Here is a 17,706-nt window from a genome sequence, read left to right as displayed (position 1 = left end):
AGGTCACATAGTACATACTGGGCCAGGACATCTTTACAATCAGACAGAGGAGTTATACCTCTTGTAAGGCCTGTCACAGTACCTACATGTTCAGCTGATACTGAGGCAAATAAAATTTCAGAATATTGATACCAATTTTGAGACACAGCGAAATTTGCTTCTAGACACTGATGCTACATTTTTATGTATATACATAATAACAAACAATAAATATACCAAGGCAACACATGCATTATACTGTTTATTTGTGTAGCATTACATCAATGCTCGAGCACTCTTCCAGCACGAGCAAAACAATCCCTATTTTTCGAGATGGCTAAATTCATGTAATCTCATTTGTACGTTTAAGTGCCATCTGCTTCCCCCCTGTGACATTGGGGTTAGGGTAGGGTTTCATTGATCCTTTTAGATAATCATATAAGGGGCTCAGATGCAAAAGCCACTAAAAGCCACCTCCATCAAAAATGAAATCATGATTTTAGCCGAATGCTCTTGGCACTTACAACGTATTATACGGCTAGTTGGAATGCCCGATTCTGATTGGCCAGTCGCAAGATTTGCAGGTTTTGTTATTGCCAGATAACAACCGCTCAAAACCTGGATGCTTCAAATCATTTTGACGGGTACAGTTTAATATTACACAAAAATTTATTATAAATATGTCTTTTAATAATATATATGACATTACATTTACAAATGATTAAAGGAGTCATATGACCCGATTTTATGTTTTTCTTTGTATTTAGAGTGTTAAAAGGTGTACATAAAAGATCTGTAAAGTTTCAAATCCAAAGAGATCTTCTTTATAAAAGACGCCTACCTTAAACGGCTCGTTCAAACACGCCCATGCAGTTAGACGTTATACTGGTTTGAAAATTTGCATAACAAATGTATACACAAAGATAGAGGGTGTAACGTTCAATAATTTCTACGATTTGTCATTTCTACAATCACAAATGCTGGTAAAGTTGATCGATCAGCTCAGCCTTCTGTGTTTTCTGGGTCAGATTCAGGCTCATATTGATAAGGTAGTAAAGATGATAGTATCACCTGGCTCTCACTATTGCTTTGGGAGCTCATCTTTCAAAACATGGTAAGGAGCATCACATTTCGGTTTACATAATTGAGGTATTTGGCCAATAACAATGCACTGGATAGCTGGCCAATCGGTTCATGCTGCGCTTTCTCAGAACGATGAGCTTTGTACAAAACAACCTGTTACAGAAAGGCTGTTTACACTTGGTATTAAAGGTACAATTTGTAAGATATTTACAGTAAAATATCCAAAAACCACTAGTCCGGTGTTATATATTTTGTCCAGCTGATACAGTGACACGGGGCAGTGCAGTCGCCTGTAAATGACGTTAATATCTACGTTAGCCTTTGTTACCCTCTGATTTTTCAGCGCAATTGATAAAATAAGATTGCGCAACTTTCACATGCTTGCAAAATGAAACTACGCGGAGATCCGCCGCTTTAGTTTTAACAATGAAAGGCTAAAAATAGCGCTGTAAACCGTGTGTTCGCGGCAGAAGTCATAAAAGATGTAAAACATTGTGTTCAGTACCTCAGATTAGATAAATAGGTGGAGAAAAGGCTGTTCGAACACATTCAACCACATGTGCATTTACTACAAAAGCAATCCGATTGAAAGGGGTTTCGACTACCTTTGAATGTGGTTGAAAGTGGTCGAAAGTGGACGAGCTCAAAACGTTTTGAACACCGTTTACACTTGGCATTAACGGCATCCACTTTTGATCCGATCGACGAAAACGCATGTTAATACCAAGTGTAAACAGCCTCAGAAGGGCAGGACATATAGGTGCTACAAAAATGTACGGTATGTGGAAAATAATGCGTTTTTGAACCATAAACCATGCAAAAACTTTGTATTACACCAAATACACAAAATTATGTAATTTTTAACCACAAAATATGGGCCTTTTAAACCAAATAGTGTGTTTGTGACATTTTAACATCTTGTCTTATCTTAAAACTCGAAAGAAAATGTGTTTTCCTTGCAGAATGTCTGTTTTCGTTAAAAATGAACAATAAAACATTTCAAATCAATATTTTATGTTCCTTACCTTACTTATGAGGTAAATAGCTGTGTAATAAAGCAGGATAATGTACAGGCAGACAGTTGTTATCGCGAAATAAGTCCCTTCAGTGTGATACAAGACCCTCGGGTTCGCTTCCTGATCACACTGTCAGGTCTTATTTCTTCGGTTGGCTATACATTATACATTACATATTATACATCCCTCAAATCCCTTAATCCCAGCCTCAGGCCACTTAGAAATACTTTTTTTTTTTGAGAATCAAATGCTAAATTACTAGAAAAAGTGTAAGACGGACTTAAGAGGGTTTTGCATCTGAGCTCTTTATATGTTAATGTACATTTCAAAGAGTACAAATTCATAAAATATGTTTTCCTGTAAAATCAGATTACGCTGATATTAAGTATAGTTTGGTAACAAAGCATTGGTCTAGATATCAGTAACTATTCCAAACTCTCGATGTGCCAAATCTTTACTTTGGCAATAAAATGCACATTTAATGTGGTGTTTTTATCTATATTCGAGAATTAAAAACATAAAGTGGTGTGTGGGCAAAACCCATAACTGTGGCCTTTCATCTCAACAGATCAGATAAACAGGCCTTCCCACACAATCCATATGCATCTGAATCATTCCTAATCAACTGTGAAGACACTGATGAATTTTCTCTCTGTCTACATTTCAGAGCACATAAAGTAAGTGGCCTTCATTTCTTTTCATAATTTGATATAACAAATATGCTCCTTTACGGAAGAAAAATGTGTGGTGAACAGGTTTCAAGTTAGTCTAACAATCTCAGACATGTGTCATAGTTTATACTGTGAGGCTTTAGTATATTTAGGTTAGTATATTTATAAAGCTGGAGTTGGTTATGTATGTGTTAGGGTTTCCTATTGTGCTACATTCCTCTGTCTGAGTCCATATGAGAACACTGAGTGTTAGCTCTCATTCTGAAAATATACAATTGCCCTAACACACCATCTGTATTTCTTCCCTAATCTCTATATAGAGGAAAAACTCTGTTATTACACTAAGAAAGGTAAAATACGGTAGTTTCTGGAAATGGCTTTGGAGCTTAGACATCTTCACCATTTCTGTTTATAGAAGTTCTTAGAGATGAAATTGCCAATATGCTACACATAAAGAAATAAAATGAGTCATTTAACTACAGGTAGGGAGGGCAATTTATCAATTGTGTATGTGTGTCTACAGGATTTGAGGATAGAAAAGAGCCAAATCTTGATGTTGTGCACTGCTAAAGCTTATCTAGGGTTAGTCAACATCTTGGCTACATGTTTAGTAGCCCTACCTTGTGTTTCTCAGGTCGAGTCCACGAAGCCTGTGGAGACAAATACATATAAAGCACAACATAACAGAAAGCCCATTCTGAAATCAGTACTGAAATCTGTTCTCCATATACATGTTTTGATATGTGTGAAATCTGTACATAAACATACGCATGTGTTTTACATATATTAACATAATTTGGATTTGTTTATGGAAGGGTAAAAAGCCTTATGAATTTCTAGCTGCTCAGCTGCAGACAAACATCACACGTTAAGTATTATGATACACTTTCAACAATAATTATTATCATTATAGTAGCTAAAATTTACTAAAATTGCCTCAGATTATTAGTAATGCACATATAAAGTGTGATATCACAATAAAAGCAAACACAACAATGCTACAGAATACCGCATATCAGCCTTTAAACAAGATTGTCCTATTCATGAATATCAGCTGACGTCACTCACATCTCAAACTTGTCTTCTGCCATTTTGTGTACCTGAAGTGGTCGCAAAAGAACTACAAGCTATGCCTTCAATATGTTGTGAGCATCAAAATCACTATTTTTACAACACTAAAAAGGCTCGACACATGATACTTTGCTCGATGTCTCTACACGTGAACTCGAGCATTGAGAACATTGTTTGTGTACACAGAGTTTACTAAAAAGAAGGTTTTGAACAACTGACTTTGGTTGTTTTTGCGTTCGCTCGCCGCCATCTTGCTAGTCAAGATGTATCGATCTCCGAATGTGACGTAAGGAGGGACTGTCATGATTTCGGTCTTATTGGCTGCTTTGTCTTTGTTTCACTATGTGTTGTGTTTTTGTTTTGACAGCTCCACACGTGCGCGTCCTCCACCTGGTGATCTCATTACCTCTGACTTCTCTCACCTGCGTCCCGCACCTGATTCTTATTATTGTTCAATCCGGTTTGATTTAAATTCCCCTCGTTTCCTTTGTTCTTTGCAAGTTCGTCTTAGTATGTTCGTGCCCGCTAGCGTTGCTAGTTCTAGTCTTGTCTGGCTTAAGTCTCTGATTCATATCTGTGTTATCTGCTGCCTTTGCCCTATAGATTCTTTGTCCCGTTTTCACTCTGCTGTGGATTGTAATCTGTCGTCGCCCACTCTCTCTGCTGGTATACTCTTTTTCAGTGGTTTTACCGGACGCTGTCCAGTGGCTAGTGCTGACCGGGATTGTGCGCTGTCCAGCGCTTGGTCAGCTGAAGAGTCCGAAGCATCTCTCTCTCTGTGCTCCGCCAGGAAGATCTCTCTGTGTTTTCCCAGGATATCATTGTTGTGGATTTCGGATGTGCGAGTGGATGTCCTACGGCTTATGCTGTGTTTCCCACTCTTGTGACTTTCCCGAACGGATCGTGGAGTCCCGCCCACCTTGTGTTTTCTGCTCTTCATTGTGTTCCTGAAGACATTGAGTTTTTGCTATACACATTTCACATTTACATGAAGACATAGAGTGTTATTTCTTATACATATTTACTGATATCTTTGAGTGTTATTGCCATACATATTTCAATATATTCATGAAGACATAGAGTGTAAAATACATACCCACTGATATTTTGTGTTCATCATTAAAACCCTCTGCATTGGGATTCCTGACTTGTGTGGTTCCTAACAGGACGAACTTGCCACTATGGATCCCGCGGAGGTTGATGCTCTCCGGTCGGCGCTCGCCCAGCAGGGTTCATGGTTAGGACAACACTCGGCTCGCCTCACTACTACATCTCCAGAGGTTGAGGTTGAGGATTTATCTGCCCGTTTGACTGACCTTTCCTCTCGGCTTGACCAGGTCAGTCATGATGCCACCCGGCCCAGTCAGCCGTCGCAGACAGAACCTCATGTTACAGCCCCACCTCCATATGATGGCAATCCCGCCTCCTGTCGGGCTTTCCTGTCACAATGCTCTCTGGTTTTTGCCCTCCAGCCCCGCTGCTATTCCTCTGAACGCACCCGGGTTGCGTATGTGATTACCCTTTTGGTTGGCAAGGCGCGCGAGTGGGCTACGGCCGTGTGGGATGCCCGCGATCCTTGCTGTCGGTCTTTTGATGAGTTTCGTGAAGAAATGGAAAAACTCTTCGACCGTTCGGTGCGCGGGGACGCCGCTGCAGCTCGTCTGGCACATCTTGTTCAGGGCAGACTCACAGTTACTGAATATGCCATAGAGTTTAAGACCTTAGCGGCTGCCTGCCACTGGAATGAAGCGGCTCTCCGAGCCCAGTTTGTTGAGGGGTTGTCCGATGATCTCCAGGACGAGATCGCTCTTCATGACCTTCCTCCGTCGCTGGATGCCATTATTGATCTCGCTCTCCGGATCGAAGCCCGGAGATTGCTTCGCAATCAGCGACGCTCCATTCGTCAGCGAGTGTTTTCAGACGAGACCACCACTTCCCCCTCTTCACCTTTATCATCGGTCGAGCCTGAACCCATGCAGCTGGGGCGTATGCGCCTGTCACAGAGAGAGAGAGAGAGGCGTTTACAGAAGGCTCTTTGCCTGTATTGCGGGAAACCCGGGCATTTTGCTAAGGTCTGCCCGTTAAAAGCCGCTGCCCATCAGTGAGTACGGGAGTCCTGGTGGGCACTTCTTCAAAACTCTCCCCTGTTTCTAGTACCCAACTCCCCGTCATGTTGTCCTTCGCTGGGCGTGATCATCCGTCCACTGCCCTTCTCGACTCTGGTGCGGAGGGCAACTTCATTGATGAAGCTCTGGTTCGCGCCTTGGGTGTCCCGGTTGTTCCTCTCCAATCCCCTTTAGATGTCTGGTCCCTTAAAGGGCAGCAGATGGCGCGGATTACACATTGCACTTCTCCTGTGAGTCTTTCTGTGTCCGGTAATCATCGTGAAGAGATTGTGTTGCATATCCTTCATGCTTCTCTATCACCTATAATTTTAGGGCATGGATGGTTAGCGCAACACAATCCTCACGTTGATTGGCAGCATAGTATTATTTTGTCTTGGTCTCAGTCTTGTCATGTGTCATGTCTTGGTTCTGCTGTTTCTGGTTCTGTTCTTTCTCTTCCTCAGGTTCCGGCAGTCGATTTGACCGGGGTCCCGACGGAGTATGCGGATATCGCCCAGGTGTTTAGTAAAGCCCGGGCCACCTCCCTTTCTCCTCACCGGCCATATGATTGCGCTATTGATCTCCTCCCCGGCACTTCTCCGCCTAAGGGTAGACTTTATTCTTTATCGGGTCCTGAGAGAGAGGCTATGGACCAGTATATTAATGATGCCCTGCGTGCCGGTCTCATTCGTCCCTCCACCTCGCCCGCAGGGGCGGGGTTTTTCTTTGTTGAAAAGAAAGACGGCTCCCTGCGTCCTTGTATTGATTATAGGGGTTTGAATGACATTACAGTTAAGAATAGGTACCCCCTTCCTTTAATGTCTACTGCGTTTGAGCTCTTGCAGGGAGCGCAGGTCTTTACTAAGCTAGATTTACGCAATGCTTATCACCTTGTGCGTATAAGAGAGGGAGATGAGTGGAAGACAGCATTTAATACCCCTACTGGACACTTTGAGTACTGCGTTCTGCCGTTCGGGCTTTGTAACGCTCCCTCAGTCTTCCAAACTCTGGTCAATGATGTGTTGAGAGACATGATTAACAAGTTTGTCTTTGTGTACATAGATGATATTCTCATCTTTTCTCCCTCTATGCAGGAACACACTCAGCATGTCCGCCGAGTCTTACGCCGGTTGTTAGAGAATAAGTTGTATGTCAAGGCGGAGAAGTGCGAATTCCATCGTAAGTCAGTTTCGTTCTTGGGTTTTGTTGTTGCCCCAGGTGAGATCCGTCCCGACCCAGCCAAGATCAAAGCGGTTGCCGAATGGCCAGTCCCCGAGTCCCGTAAGGATTTATTAAGATTTCTGGGTTTCGCCAATTTTTACCGGCGATTTATCAGAAATTATGGTCAGGTTGCTCAGCCTCTTACTGCTCTCACTTCCACTAAGGAGAGGTTTGTCTGGAATTCCAGTGCTCAGGAGGCCTTTGATAATTTAAGGTCCCGGTTTATCTCTGCTCCTGTTCTCTCTATTCCAGATCCGGCTGCTCAGTTTATTGTGGAGGTGGATGCTTCGGATGTCTGGGTAGGCGCCGTTTTGTCTCAGCGGTCTGCTAAGGATGGCAAGGTGCATCCCTGTGCCTTTTTCTCCCATCGGTTAAACCCAGCAGAGCGAAATTATGACATAGGTAATCGGGAGCTGCTGGCGGTCAGACTGGCTTTGGGTGAGTGGCGTCACTGGTTGGAGGGGACCTCGGAGCCCTTCCTGGTCTGGACGGATCATAAAAATCTCGAATACATCCGTTCAGCCAGGAGGTTATCTTCTCGTCAGGCTCGTTGGGCACTCTTCTTTGACAGATTCAACTTCACCCTCTCGTACCGGCCCGGTTCAAAGAATACTAAGCCCGATGCTCTCTCTCGTTTGTTCGAAAGTCCCGGTTCTGCTGGGGACGAAACCATTCTCCCTGAGGGGCGGGTGGTGGGTGCCCTGCGCTGGGGAATAGAACAGCGGGTGAGACGGGCCGGCCGGGAGGGGGAAGTGCCCGAGGGGTGCCCAGCGGGTCGATTGTGGGTTCCGAATGCGCTTCGCTCCGAGGTCATCCGGTGGGGTCACGAGTCCAAGTTGGTGTGTCATCCAGGGGTTCGGAGAACGTTGACTACCGTTCGTCAGCGTTTCTGGTGGCCCTCTATGGGTCCCGATGTCAGACAGTTTGTGTTAGCCTGTCAGGTTTGTGCCCGTAATCAGGCCTCTCATCAAGCCCCTATTGGTCTGCTTAATCCGTTACCCATTCCCTCTCGTCCTTGGTCACATATCGCAATCGATTTTGTAACCAATTTACCTAGTTCTAAGGGAAACACTGTTGTTTTGACCATTGTCGACCGCTTCTCCAAGGCGGCTCACTTTGTCCCTTTGCCCAAATTGCCCACTGCTAAGGAAACTGCCCAGGTTATAATCGAGCACGTCTTTCGCTTACATGGTCTGCCCACAGACGTTGTTTCAGATAGGGGTCCTCAGTTTATTTCTCGTTTCTGGCAGGAATTTTGTAGACAAATAGGCTCCACAGCTAGCTTGTCTTCAGGGTATCATCCTCAGACCAACGGGCAATGTGAACGGGCTAACCAAGATTTAGGTAGAGCTCTCCGCTGTCTGACATCGCAATATCCGAGCTCCTGGTGCCAACAGTTACCCTGGGTTGAATACGCCCATAATTCTCTCCCTGTTTCTTCCCTTAACATGTCCCCTTTTGAGGCGTCCATGGGGTTTCAGCCCCCTTTTTCCCGTCACAAGAACCTGATGCGGTGGTTCCGTCTGCGCTAGCTTTTGTCCGTCGTTGCAAACGCACCTGGAGAAAGGCTAGATTTACATTACGTCAGGTTTCCAGACGAACCAAAGCCGCGGCCGATCGTCACCGTAGAACCGTGCCTCGTTTTATCTGTGGGCAGAAAGTATGGCTTTCGTCCAAGGATTTACCTCTCCGTGAGCCTTCTCGCAAGCTGGCTCCACGATTCCTTGGGCCATACAGCATTGTTAAGGTTATTAATCCCGTGACGGTCAGGCTCAGATTGCCCCCTGCACTCGGTCGGGTTCACCCAGTTTTTCATGTGTCTAAACTGAAGCCTGTGTATTTTTCCCATCTTAATCCTGTTCCCTCTGCCCCCACCCCTCCCACCCCTCAGCTTATAGATGGTGCCCCTGTGTATTCAGTTAAGTCTTTACTGGATGTGCGTCGCCGGGGTAGGGGATTTCAATATCTCGTAGACTGGGAAGGATATGGTCCGGAGGAGAGGTGTTGGGTACCGGCCCGGGACATTCTGGACCCTGGGCTGATAGAGGATCTCCGCCGGCGACGGGGTGAGCCTCCTCATGGACCGCCCGGTGGCGGTCGTGGGGGGGGAGTCCTGTCATGATTTCGGTCTTATTGGCTGCTTTGTCTTTGTTTCACTATGTGTTGTGTTTTTGTTTTGACAGCTCCACACGTGCGCGTCCTCCACCTGGTGATCTCATTACCTCTGACTTCTCTCACCTGCGTCCCGCACCTGATTCTTATTATTGTTCAATCCGGTTTGATTTAAATTCCCCTCGTTTCCTTTGTTCTTTGCAAGTTCGTCTTAGTATGTTCGTGCCCGCTAGCGTTGCTAGTTCTAGTCTTGTCTGGCTTAAGTCTCTGATTCATATCTGTGTTATCTGCTGCCTTTGCCCTATAGATTCTTTGTCCCGTTTTCACTCTGCTGTGGATTGTAATCTGTCGTCGCCCACTCTCTCTGCTGGTATACTCTTCTTCAGTGGTTTTACCGGACGCTGTCCAGTGGCTAGTGCTGACCGGGATCGTGCGCTGTCCAGCGCTTGGTCAGCTAAAGAGTCCGAAGCATCTCTCTCTCTGTGCTCCGCCAGGAAGATCTCTCTGTGTTTTCCCAGGATATCATTGTTGTGGATTTCGGATGTGCGAGTGGATGTCCTACGGCTTATGCTGTGTTTCCCACTCTTGTGACTTTCCCGAACGGATCGTGGAGTCCCGCCCACCTTGTGTTTTCTGCTCTTCATTGTGTTCCTGAAGACACTGAGTTTTTGCTATACACATTTCACATTTACATGAAGGCATAGAGTGTTATTTCTTATACATATTTACTGATATCTTTGAGTGTTATTGCCATACATATTTCAATATATTCATGAAGACATAGAGTGTAAAATACATACCCACTGATATTTTGTGTTCCTCATCAAAACCCTCTGCATTGGGATTCCTGACTTGTGTGGTTCCTAACAGGGACGAGAGTAAAGATGGGTAGCTCTTAATGCATAGTTCCACATAAATGCATGGATAATTCGTTGTTTTGTCGCAAGTAAAAAACAATATTGACCTTCTAGTTGAAAAAGGAGCCTCATATGAGATTCATTAATTCGGAAATCGATTCTTTATGTCTGGGAAAGACGGCGAGCGGACACCATAACAGCCAAAGTCAGGTGTTCAAAACCTTTCTTTTCAGTAAACTCTACACAAACAATGTTCTCAATGCTCGCGTTCATGTGTAGAGATCCAGGTGATACTTCGAGCAAAGTTTCATGTTGTGTCGAGCCTTCTTAGTGTTGGAAAAATAGTGGTAGTTCGGTGGCAGCGGACAGCAGCTGGAAGAACGCATCAGAGATTGAGTAGGCATCACACCCTAACCAAGATATTTTTTTTAAGTAGCGTTTCTTTTCATGACAGTCGAGGTGTGAAGTGTTGTCTTTCGTAGCCATTTCCCATATCCATAAAAATCATAGACAGTAAAAGATAAGAAATCCGTAAATCGTAGCAAGCTAGCCAATTCTTGTCAGTAGCCTACTGGTACTCGGTAGGTACTCAAGATGGTGGCAAGCAACTGAAATGACGTAAAAGGTCACATGACTGATATTCATAAATCGCTAAATTGGTATGACACTGGTAACAGGTTTGGGTTTATGTATACAAATATAAAATTTATAGCTTAAATGCACTACAATTTGCTCGGGACAAAAGCAACTGTCAAATGCATACAAAAATTAATGAGAAATGATGCTCATTCATTGATCAAGTTGAGGACACCATCCATATCTACAGTATAAAGATCCAGTACCTGTAAAACTTACTTTGCCACATGTATTTGATCAATGTCGCATAAGTCACAATTGCTCGCTTTCAACCTTAACAAGAGCCATTCTTTAATTTAACAGCACAGATCGCCTTATTCTTTCAACGGGACATTGATAAGTAGCTTTCAGTGTGGGTTTTTATACCTTCAACTCATTTGTTAAGCTAAAATCAATCAGTGCCGTCGCCATCTGGAATTGCATAGCTGAGAATTTTCATGGCTCACAATAGGGGCTGTTGACAACGTGACTAGCACAATGATAAATCAAACAGATGTGAATAGGAGACAACTCCCATGTTTGACTCATGACAGAGTGACAACGGCTGAATAAAGGCTTGGTTATCTTGAAGCAACGTGCTATTATTTTGATTGTCACAAACAATTTGCATAAAAGGAAATCTGGCGAGTGAGATTTCAGAATGCAATGAAATATGACAATGATAAAGAAGCATAAAAACTTATGTTATTAAAATAAGTACCTGTAAAGTTTCACCTATGCCATTTGCTTCACAGGAGTGGAAAATGGTTATTAATATGAGTTTGTTCTGTATTTTTAGTGTTTATGAACACATATTAATGGAAATGTGTATTAGAATTTCAACCAATCAGAATGCCTGCCATTTCTCTTTATGCAGAAACAATTGTAAAAAAAGGGCCCCTACCATAGCTGTCACTGGGGCGGTACCCTTTAAAAACTACACATTTGCACCTATAAAGGTCATATTAAAATTTCAGAGTTGGTACCATCTTGACTTTACATAACACGCTTATAATGCAGTGTGTCTCTTAGTCTATTGATTTAATTACTCCAACACTGAAAGCTTGTCAAGGGGTTACGAGAGGTCAAAGCCTTGTGCTCTGGCACCTGCTTCTACCTTTTTGTCAGGCTGACCTACCATCTCTTAAAACACAATCGTGATCACAGACTATTTCGCTGAACCTCTATCCTATATCCTCTACATACATATAAAAAACAGCCGGGAGAAAACAGACCTGTAAAAGCCAGCAAGATTATTTGTCAGTTCAATCTAAAAATGAACCTTTAGAGTAAACCAGCAAACGGATCTTAATTGGCATTTTCCAGGTATTTCTGCAAGATGGTTATCCTAGCGCAGTATAATGGCTCTAAGTACACAGGCGCAGCACAGTCTGCTTAAAGTATTAGGAGCAGGACGGCATGAATTGTACTGACCTCAGATCAGCAGGGAATTCGTTAAGAGACTATCATTAGACGAGGGCCGAATGGTACTGGACTTAACCATAGGCTAACAACCCTGAAATGCCTCTCGACTGTGTGATTCATACAGTAGATGTGTCAAGGACAGTTCAGCAGACTCAGGAGAGAGCTGCTTAAATGATAAATGAAAGGGCAGTTCATCCAAAGAAGCATTCTCATTCCTGCTTAATATGATCTCCCTCGACTGAGTACGCAAGTGTGTGATGTTCAGCGTATAACACTTTCAGCGGTTAACTAGTAGGGTTGAAAAGAGAATTGGTTTGGTTTTAAAAATCAAACATACTTCATTTATTTATTTTAATGACAGCTAATGGTTCTGAATCACCTGCATTCTGTTCCTGATGTGCATGGAACGGTGCAGAAAAATATGCAGAAAATTTGCATATATCATATGCAAATACCGACGAGCAACCTTTCGTCCTTTCTGATAAGGTCAATACGGAAGTGACTTAAACTGCAATTCACTGACTGACTGCTAGAGGCTGGCTTCAAAAGGGAGTCAATTCCCATAGACCCCCATGTTAAAATGCCCAATATATAGTTAAATTTTCCCTTCTTGACAATTGTGAGGGGGTAATTATTTTTACAACTCACTCGTTTAAATAATATCAGGTTCTTAAAGTTCTGCCACTGCTGTCACTACCGTCAAGCTTGACCCATATAATGCCTCTTTACCCATTTTCGGTTATTCGAGAGTGATGTGCGGCAAGCCCCTCCAACTATTGGCTTCAATTAAGCTCTTCACAAACCTATGGGTGACGTCAACAACGTCCATATTTTTTACAGTCTATGGAAAATATGAGTGTCTAAAATTGACACTCGCAAAAGGCAAATAAAAATTCAGTGTGACCAAATAAATCAAAACATACTTGCAAAAGCTGCTTAACGCTACCTTTAGTCAAAAATTAGATAATGATAATATGAGTAATGCACTTGGCGTGTATTATATCTTATTGAGAACAGTGGTTTTCATCGGACAGGTTTAAGTGGAAGTATTTGATTAACATATTGTCGCTGCCCAATGAAACTCACGTATGTCCAAAACGGTTACTTTTCAGGAAGTGAAAAAAACACCGTATTTCAAAAGCAGTTGAATGCAGCGTTGTCATACTCGGTACGGCATCTTTACATGTAACCATATTCTTGCCAGTGTAATGATATAATCCATATTTGACCAAAATTGAGTTTAAATGGACATACGTGCATATTTTACAGTAACGGTGGTCGATACGCGTTCTTACGATCATTAATTACAATGGCCAAGTAGCAGTTTAGCCTAGGTCTTAGTTTATTAAATATGCTTCGTTTATTTAATATTAATTATAAATTTAATAAATGTCTCTTGCAAACTATGAAGGATACTTTGTTTGCACAGTTCTACCGTAATTTTGTCACTCCTAGACGTACGTCTGGCGTCAGGGGGGAACGTTTACCTCGATAAAGGAAAGTCATTGTCTCACCAGGCTATGTTTATTCGGCTATCCAGTGCTGAGCTTCGATTAAACTTCACGAGACCGGCGAGATGCTTCCATCGGGCGAGAGATACGCGGCATGATTGACAGCTTTGACACCAAATGGATATACGTGAAAATCAGATGACATGATTTCACAACTTTTCATTGGCCATTTAGATATGTGAAGCATACTGTATACGGAAATGAACCTGGACATTCAATCTGTCGAAAAATCTCAAAATTGGCAAAATGGACATACGTGGTTTTCATCGGACAGCGACGATATAATACACTTAGGCTGAAATGCGTCTGTGTGGACATGGGATAAATAAATTGCTGAAAATATATTTTGAGAGTGCGGTTTTTCATTTTTATCTTGATACTTCTTTATTACTCGCACCCATAAACTATAAGGGAGTTGAGCGCGTCTGTTCTCAATAACATATGATACACGCCAAGTGCATTACTCATATTATCATTATCTAATTTTTGATGAAAGGTACCGTTAAGCAGCTTTTGCAAGTATGTTTTGATTTATTTGGTCACACTGAATTTTTATTTGCCTTTTGCGAGTGTCAATTTTAGACACTCATATTTTCCATAGACTGTAAAAAATATGGACGTTGTTGACGTCACCCATAGGTTTGTGAAGAGCTTAATTGAAGCCAATAGTTGGAGGGGCTTGCCGCAAGTCACTCGCGGATAACTGAAAATTCAGACATACCGGTTTTTTGGCATAATCCGTTAATTGTCACAGCGTTTTTTGTCAAAGTCCTCAAAGTGCACGGAAGACGAATGCGAAGGGACCGTAGATGACATTCAAACTTGGGTCCCTTGTGAGTACTTGAAGCTGAATACAAACCGAATATGGCAGCCACACATATCAACAGCACCCCCTAATGCTACGTACACACTAAACGTGGGGCATCGCGTTACTCGCTCTAGATTACTCACATGATTTAACTTTGTGTCATGCAAATTTTTCGCTTGAGTTGAATATTTTCAACTTGGGCAAAGACGCGTTTGAGGTGAAAAGCATGTGTTTTTGCGGCAAATGCGCCGCCCATATTGCGTCATTCGCATCGCCCCGCGCGAGGACGTGTCTGATTTCGTCTTTGCATTGACTTTGTATGTAATCTACTTGCACAAATCATTGAACTCGCGTTTGATGTGTATGCCTCATAATGTGTGGTTCAGTTTCTAAATTTTTACCTTGAAATCTGCCTTTCATCATTTGTAGTGTTTCTAGTTGCATCTTTAGGGATTTTGCAACTGTTTATGTCTTGTCCAAAGAAGAGGAGATTTGTTTCAGAAGTGGAGGTTTTTGGACGCACTTAGGGGGTTTTGCAGTAAAAGTCACATTTCGTAAATACCAATGACATGACTAAAGTGACATTTCATTCCCATTCAATACAAATTTAAGTGAAATTACTAAACCTAAACAAGAGCATGATTTAAAAAAAATGCTCATTTACAAGAAAACATGTCGGGCGCACTTAGAAGGTTTTGAATCTGAACTCTTGATTTTTTAGTACTTTAAGGAACCTGTTATATGGTTTATGAATTGCAATAGTTTAACACTCACTAATCTACAGTAAGTGACACAACAATTTGAAATACAGCATGCTTCTGAGCATGAAAAAGTCGCCTTTGTAGCCTTTTTTAAACATAGAAGTGCATAGACGATGCTTCAACATACTGAATTTCAAAACATGGCTCGAGAAGAGTTCTCAAAACTAGCACATTGGCTATAAGCAATAAATATAAAAACATAAATGAATAATAACCTTTTTGTTCCAAGAATCGCAAATCCTAATACAATCTGTTACCAAATTAAACCGGCATTCTTAAGTGCAATCATTACATTCTTAATATTTCCTATCACTATTAACTAGTGCCTGAATAGCTTTTCTTCGAGATATGCAGGAACGATCAAAAACCTCAGAACTTTCTGCCTCTATAAGGTCTCATGCAATAACCATGTCTCTCTCTTTCACCCCAGTAGGCAGAACAGAGAGCTGACAGAGAAAGAGACTCTTTCATAATGCAGCTGCTTAGAGAGCTCCAGCCTGGCTTAGATATTGCTCACTGGGTAGTCACGCTTCCCTGCTTTCTCTGAGGTTTCTGTGCATTGCTGACTTGTTGAGATATTGGAAATTTGTGGTTGGGAATACAGGACGGAGGATTTGGGAGGCCTGCGCACATGCTCCTGACTCATCAAATCCGTATTAATACATCAGCTCTCCCACTAAATGCCATGGTCTGATTACAGACAGTTTATACTGAGATGTCCTTGCGGGCATTTTCGGATTTAGTGTTGTGTCATGAACACAATGGAAGGAGTTTATATTCGTTTTTTGAATAGGCATCTCGAGACCAAAAAATAAAGGAAGACTAAACACATTTAGCATGTGTCCATGTAGCTCAGTTGGTAGAGCATTGCATTATCAAGGGAACACACATACACACACTGTTAAAGTGTATATCTTAATGCACTGTAAATCGTTTTAGATAAAAGTGTCTGCCAAATGCATAAATGCAAATGTCGTGCTCTTCATTTAATGACAGAACTGATGAGGCTCCATTGACTTCATATACGCATCATCACACACTGATAGCAATATTCACTTATAGTACATCACCATTTCCTGTTAACAGTGGCTCTAGGTCAGTGTACAGTACTGTATAACATGGGCTTCAAAATGACTTCACTGCCGATGGCATGTGAATTTCAAAAAGTGCTATTCATAGATATATTTTTTACTGGATATTAAATTGTATTCTGCTTCATTTTTCACTAAAAACACATATTTTGCCCTTTGACAATAGGGAAATAATTATTTTGCTATTTTCTGGCAAAAAGTATAGGTCATTGTATCAATCAAAGACCATATATGTATGAGCTAAAAAGTCACTTTTCAAAAAACATTAAAGGGATAGTTCACCCAAAAATGAAAATGCTGTTATCAATTACTCACCCTCATATTGTTTCTAACCTGTATAAGTCTATTTCTTCGATTGAACACAAAATAACATATTTTGATAAATGATGATAACCACACAGCTGACGCTTCCCATTGACTTCCATAGTAGGAAAACTAGGGATGCACCGAATCCAGGATTCGGTTTCGGATTCGGCCGAATACTGGGCTTTTTGACGGGGTTCGGATTCGGCCGAATCCTAGATTTTTTTTCCACCGAACCGAACCCTAGGCTTGCGCTACGCTGGTCGACGTCACGCGGCCGTTGATTACACACATCGGGTGCTGACGTGGAGATGAGCTTTTTCTTTCGGTAAGCCTTAGGGTCTGGACACACCAAAACTTTTTAACACGGCTGAAAACGCCTTGAGGACGCCAAATGCCAGCTGTTTTTCAGCCGAGCGCTTGGTCGCAGTGATGCTTCAGCTGTGAGCCGGTTGGTTGCTGTGGTAATGTCCCGCCCCTCCTCCCCGGTAATTTGACGGCCGGGTGAAGACTGACATTGACGAGCGGAGCTTCTAACTCAAAGTATAGTTTTCAGCGCGGAGCTGCTTGCTTATTGGAAAAACGAGCGTGTCGCAACGCATCGCTTTCATTATGCATAGGCTTATGGTAATTGTCAAAATAGTTTTCCAACTTGTCATCCTGGGATAATATACAGTTAAAATTAAATAAAATGAAAAATACACTGCTGTGGACGTTGTTTACTTCATTAATGTGCTTTACTGTGTTAATGGAATAAGGATGCGAGTAGGATTCGGTATTCGGATTCGGCCGAATCTTAAACGGTGGATTCGGGATTCGGCCGAACCTAAAAAATCTGGATTCGGTGCATCCCTAAGGAAAACCAAATACTATGTATATTTTTTGTCATAATATCTTCTTTTGTGTTTAACAGAATAATAAAACTCATACGGTACATTCACACGGGGCGAAAGCGTTAACGCTTGAAGGAAGACTTGTCTTAAGGGTGGCCAACAGCCAATCACAGTGGCCGCTACACATGCTCTGGTCTTCCATGAACAAAATTGGTTGGCTCTTTCTAGGTTATTTGCATAAGGT

General features: G+C 42.3%; 1 protein-coding gene across 7 annotated transcripts in view; it reads right to left on the bottom strand.

The window, feature by feature from the left end:
- Window positions 1–17,706, bottom strand: part of ncam1a (neural cell adhesion molecule 1a) — a 311,353-nt gene that overhangs the window by 75,329 nt on the left and 218,318 nt on the right. For 2 of the 7 annotated variants that reach the window (XM_055180863.2, XM_055180868.2), the window contains exons 9-10: window positions 10,059–10,121; window positions 3,370–3,399 (exon numbers count right to left, since the gene is read on the bottom strand). The exons of 3 other annotated variants lie outside the window; for them this stretch is intronic. In XM_055180863.2, the coding sequence (XP_055036838.2) occupies window positions 3,370–3,399; window positions 10,059–10,121 (93 nt within the window). The remainder of the gene's footprint in view (window positions 1–3,369; window positions 3,400–10,058; window positions 10,122–17,706) is intronic. 2 more of the 7 variants (XM_055180866.2, XM_055180870.2) reach the window with 1 other exon arrangement.

This window comes from Misgurnus anguillicaudatus, chromosome 9 (assembly GCF_027580225.2).
Source record: "Misgurnus anguillicaudatus chromosome 9, ASM2758022v2, whole genome shotgun sequence".
Lineage (NCBI taxonomy): Eukaryota > Metazoa > Chordata > Actinopteri > Cypriniformes > Cobitidae > Misgurnus > Misgurnus anguillicaudatus.
This window is presented reverse-complemented; position numbering and strand designations above follow the sequence as displayed.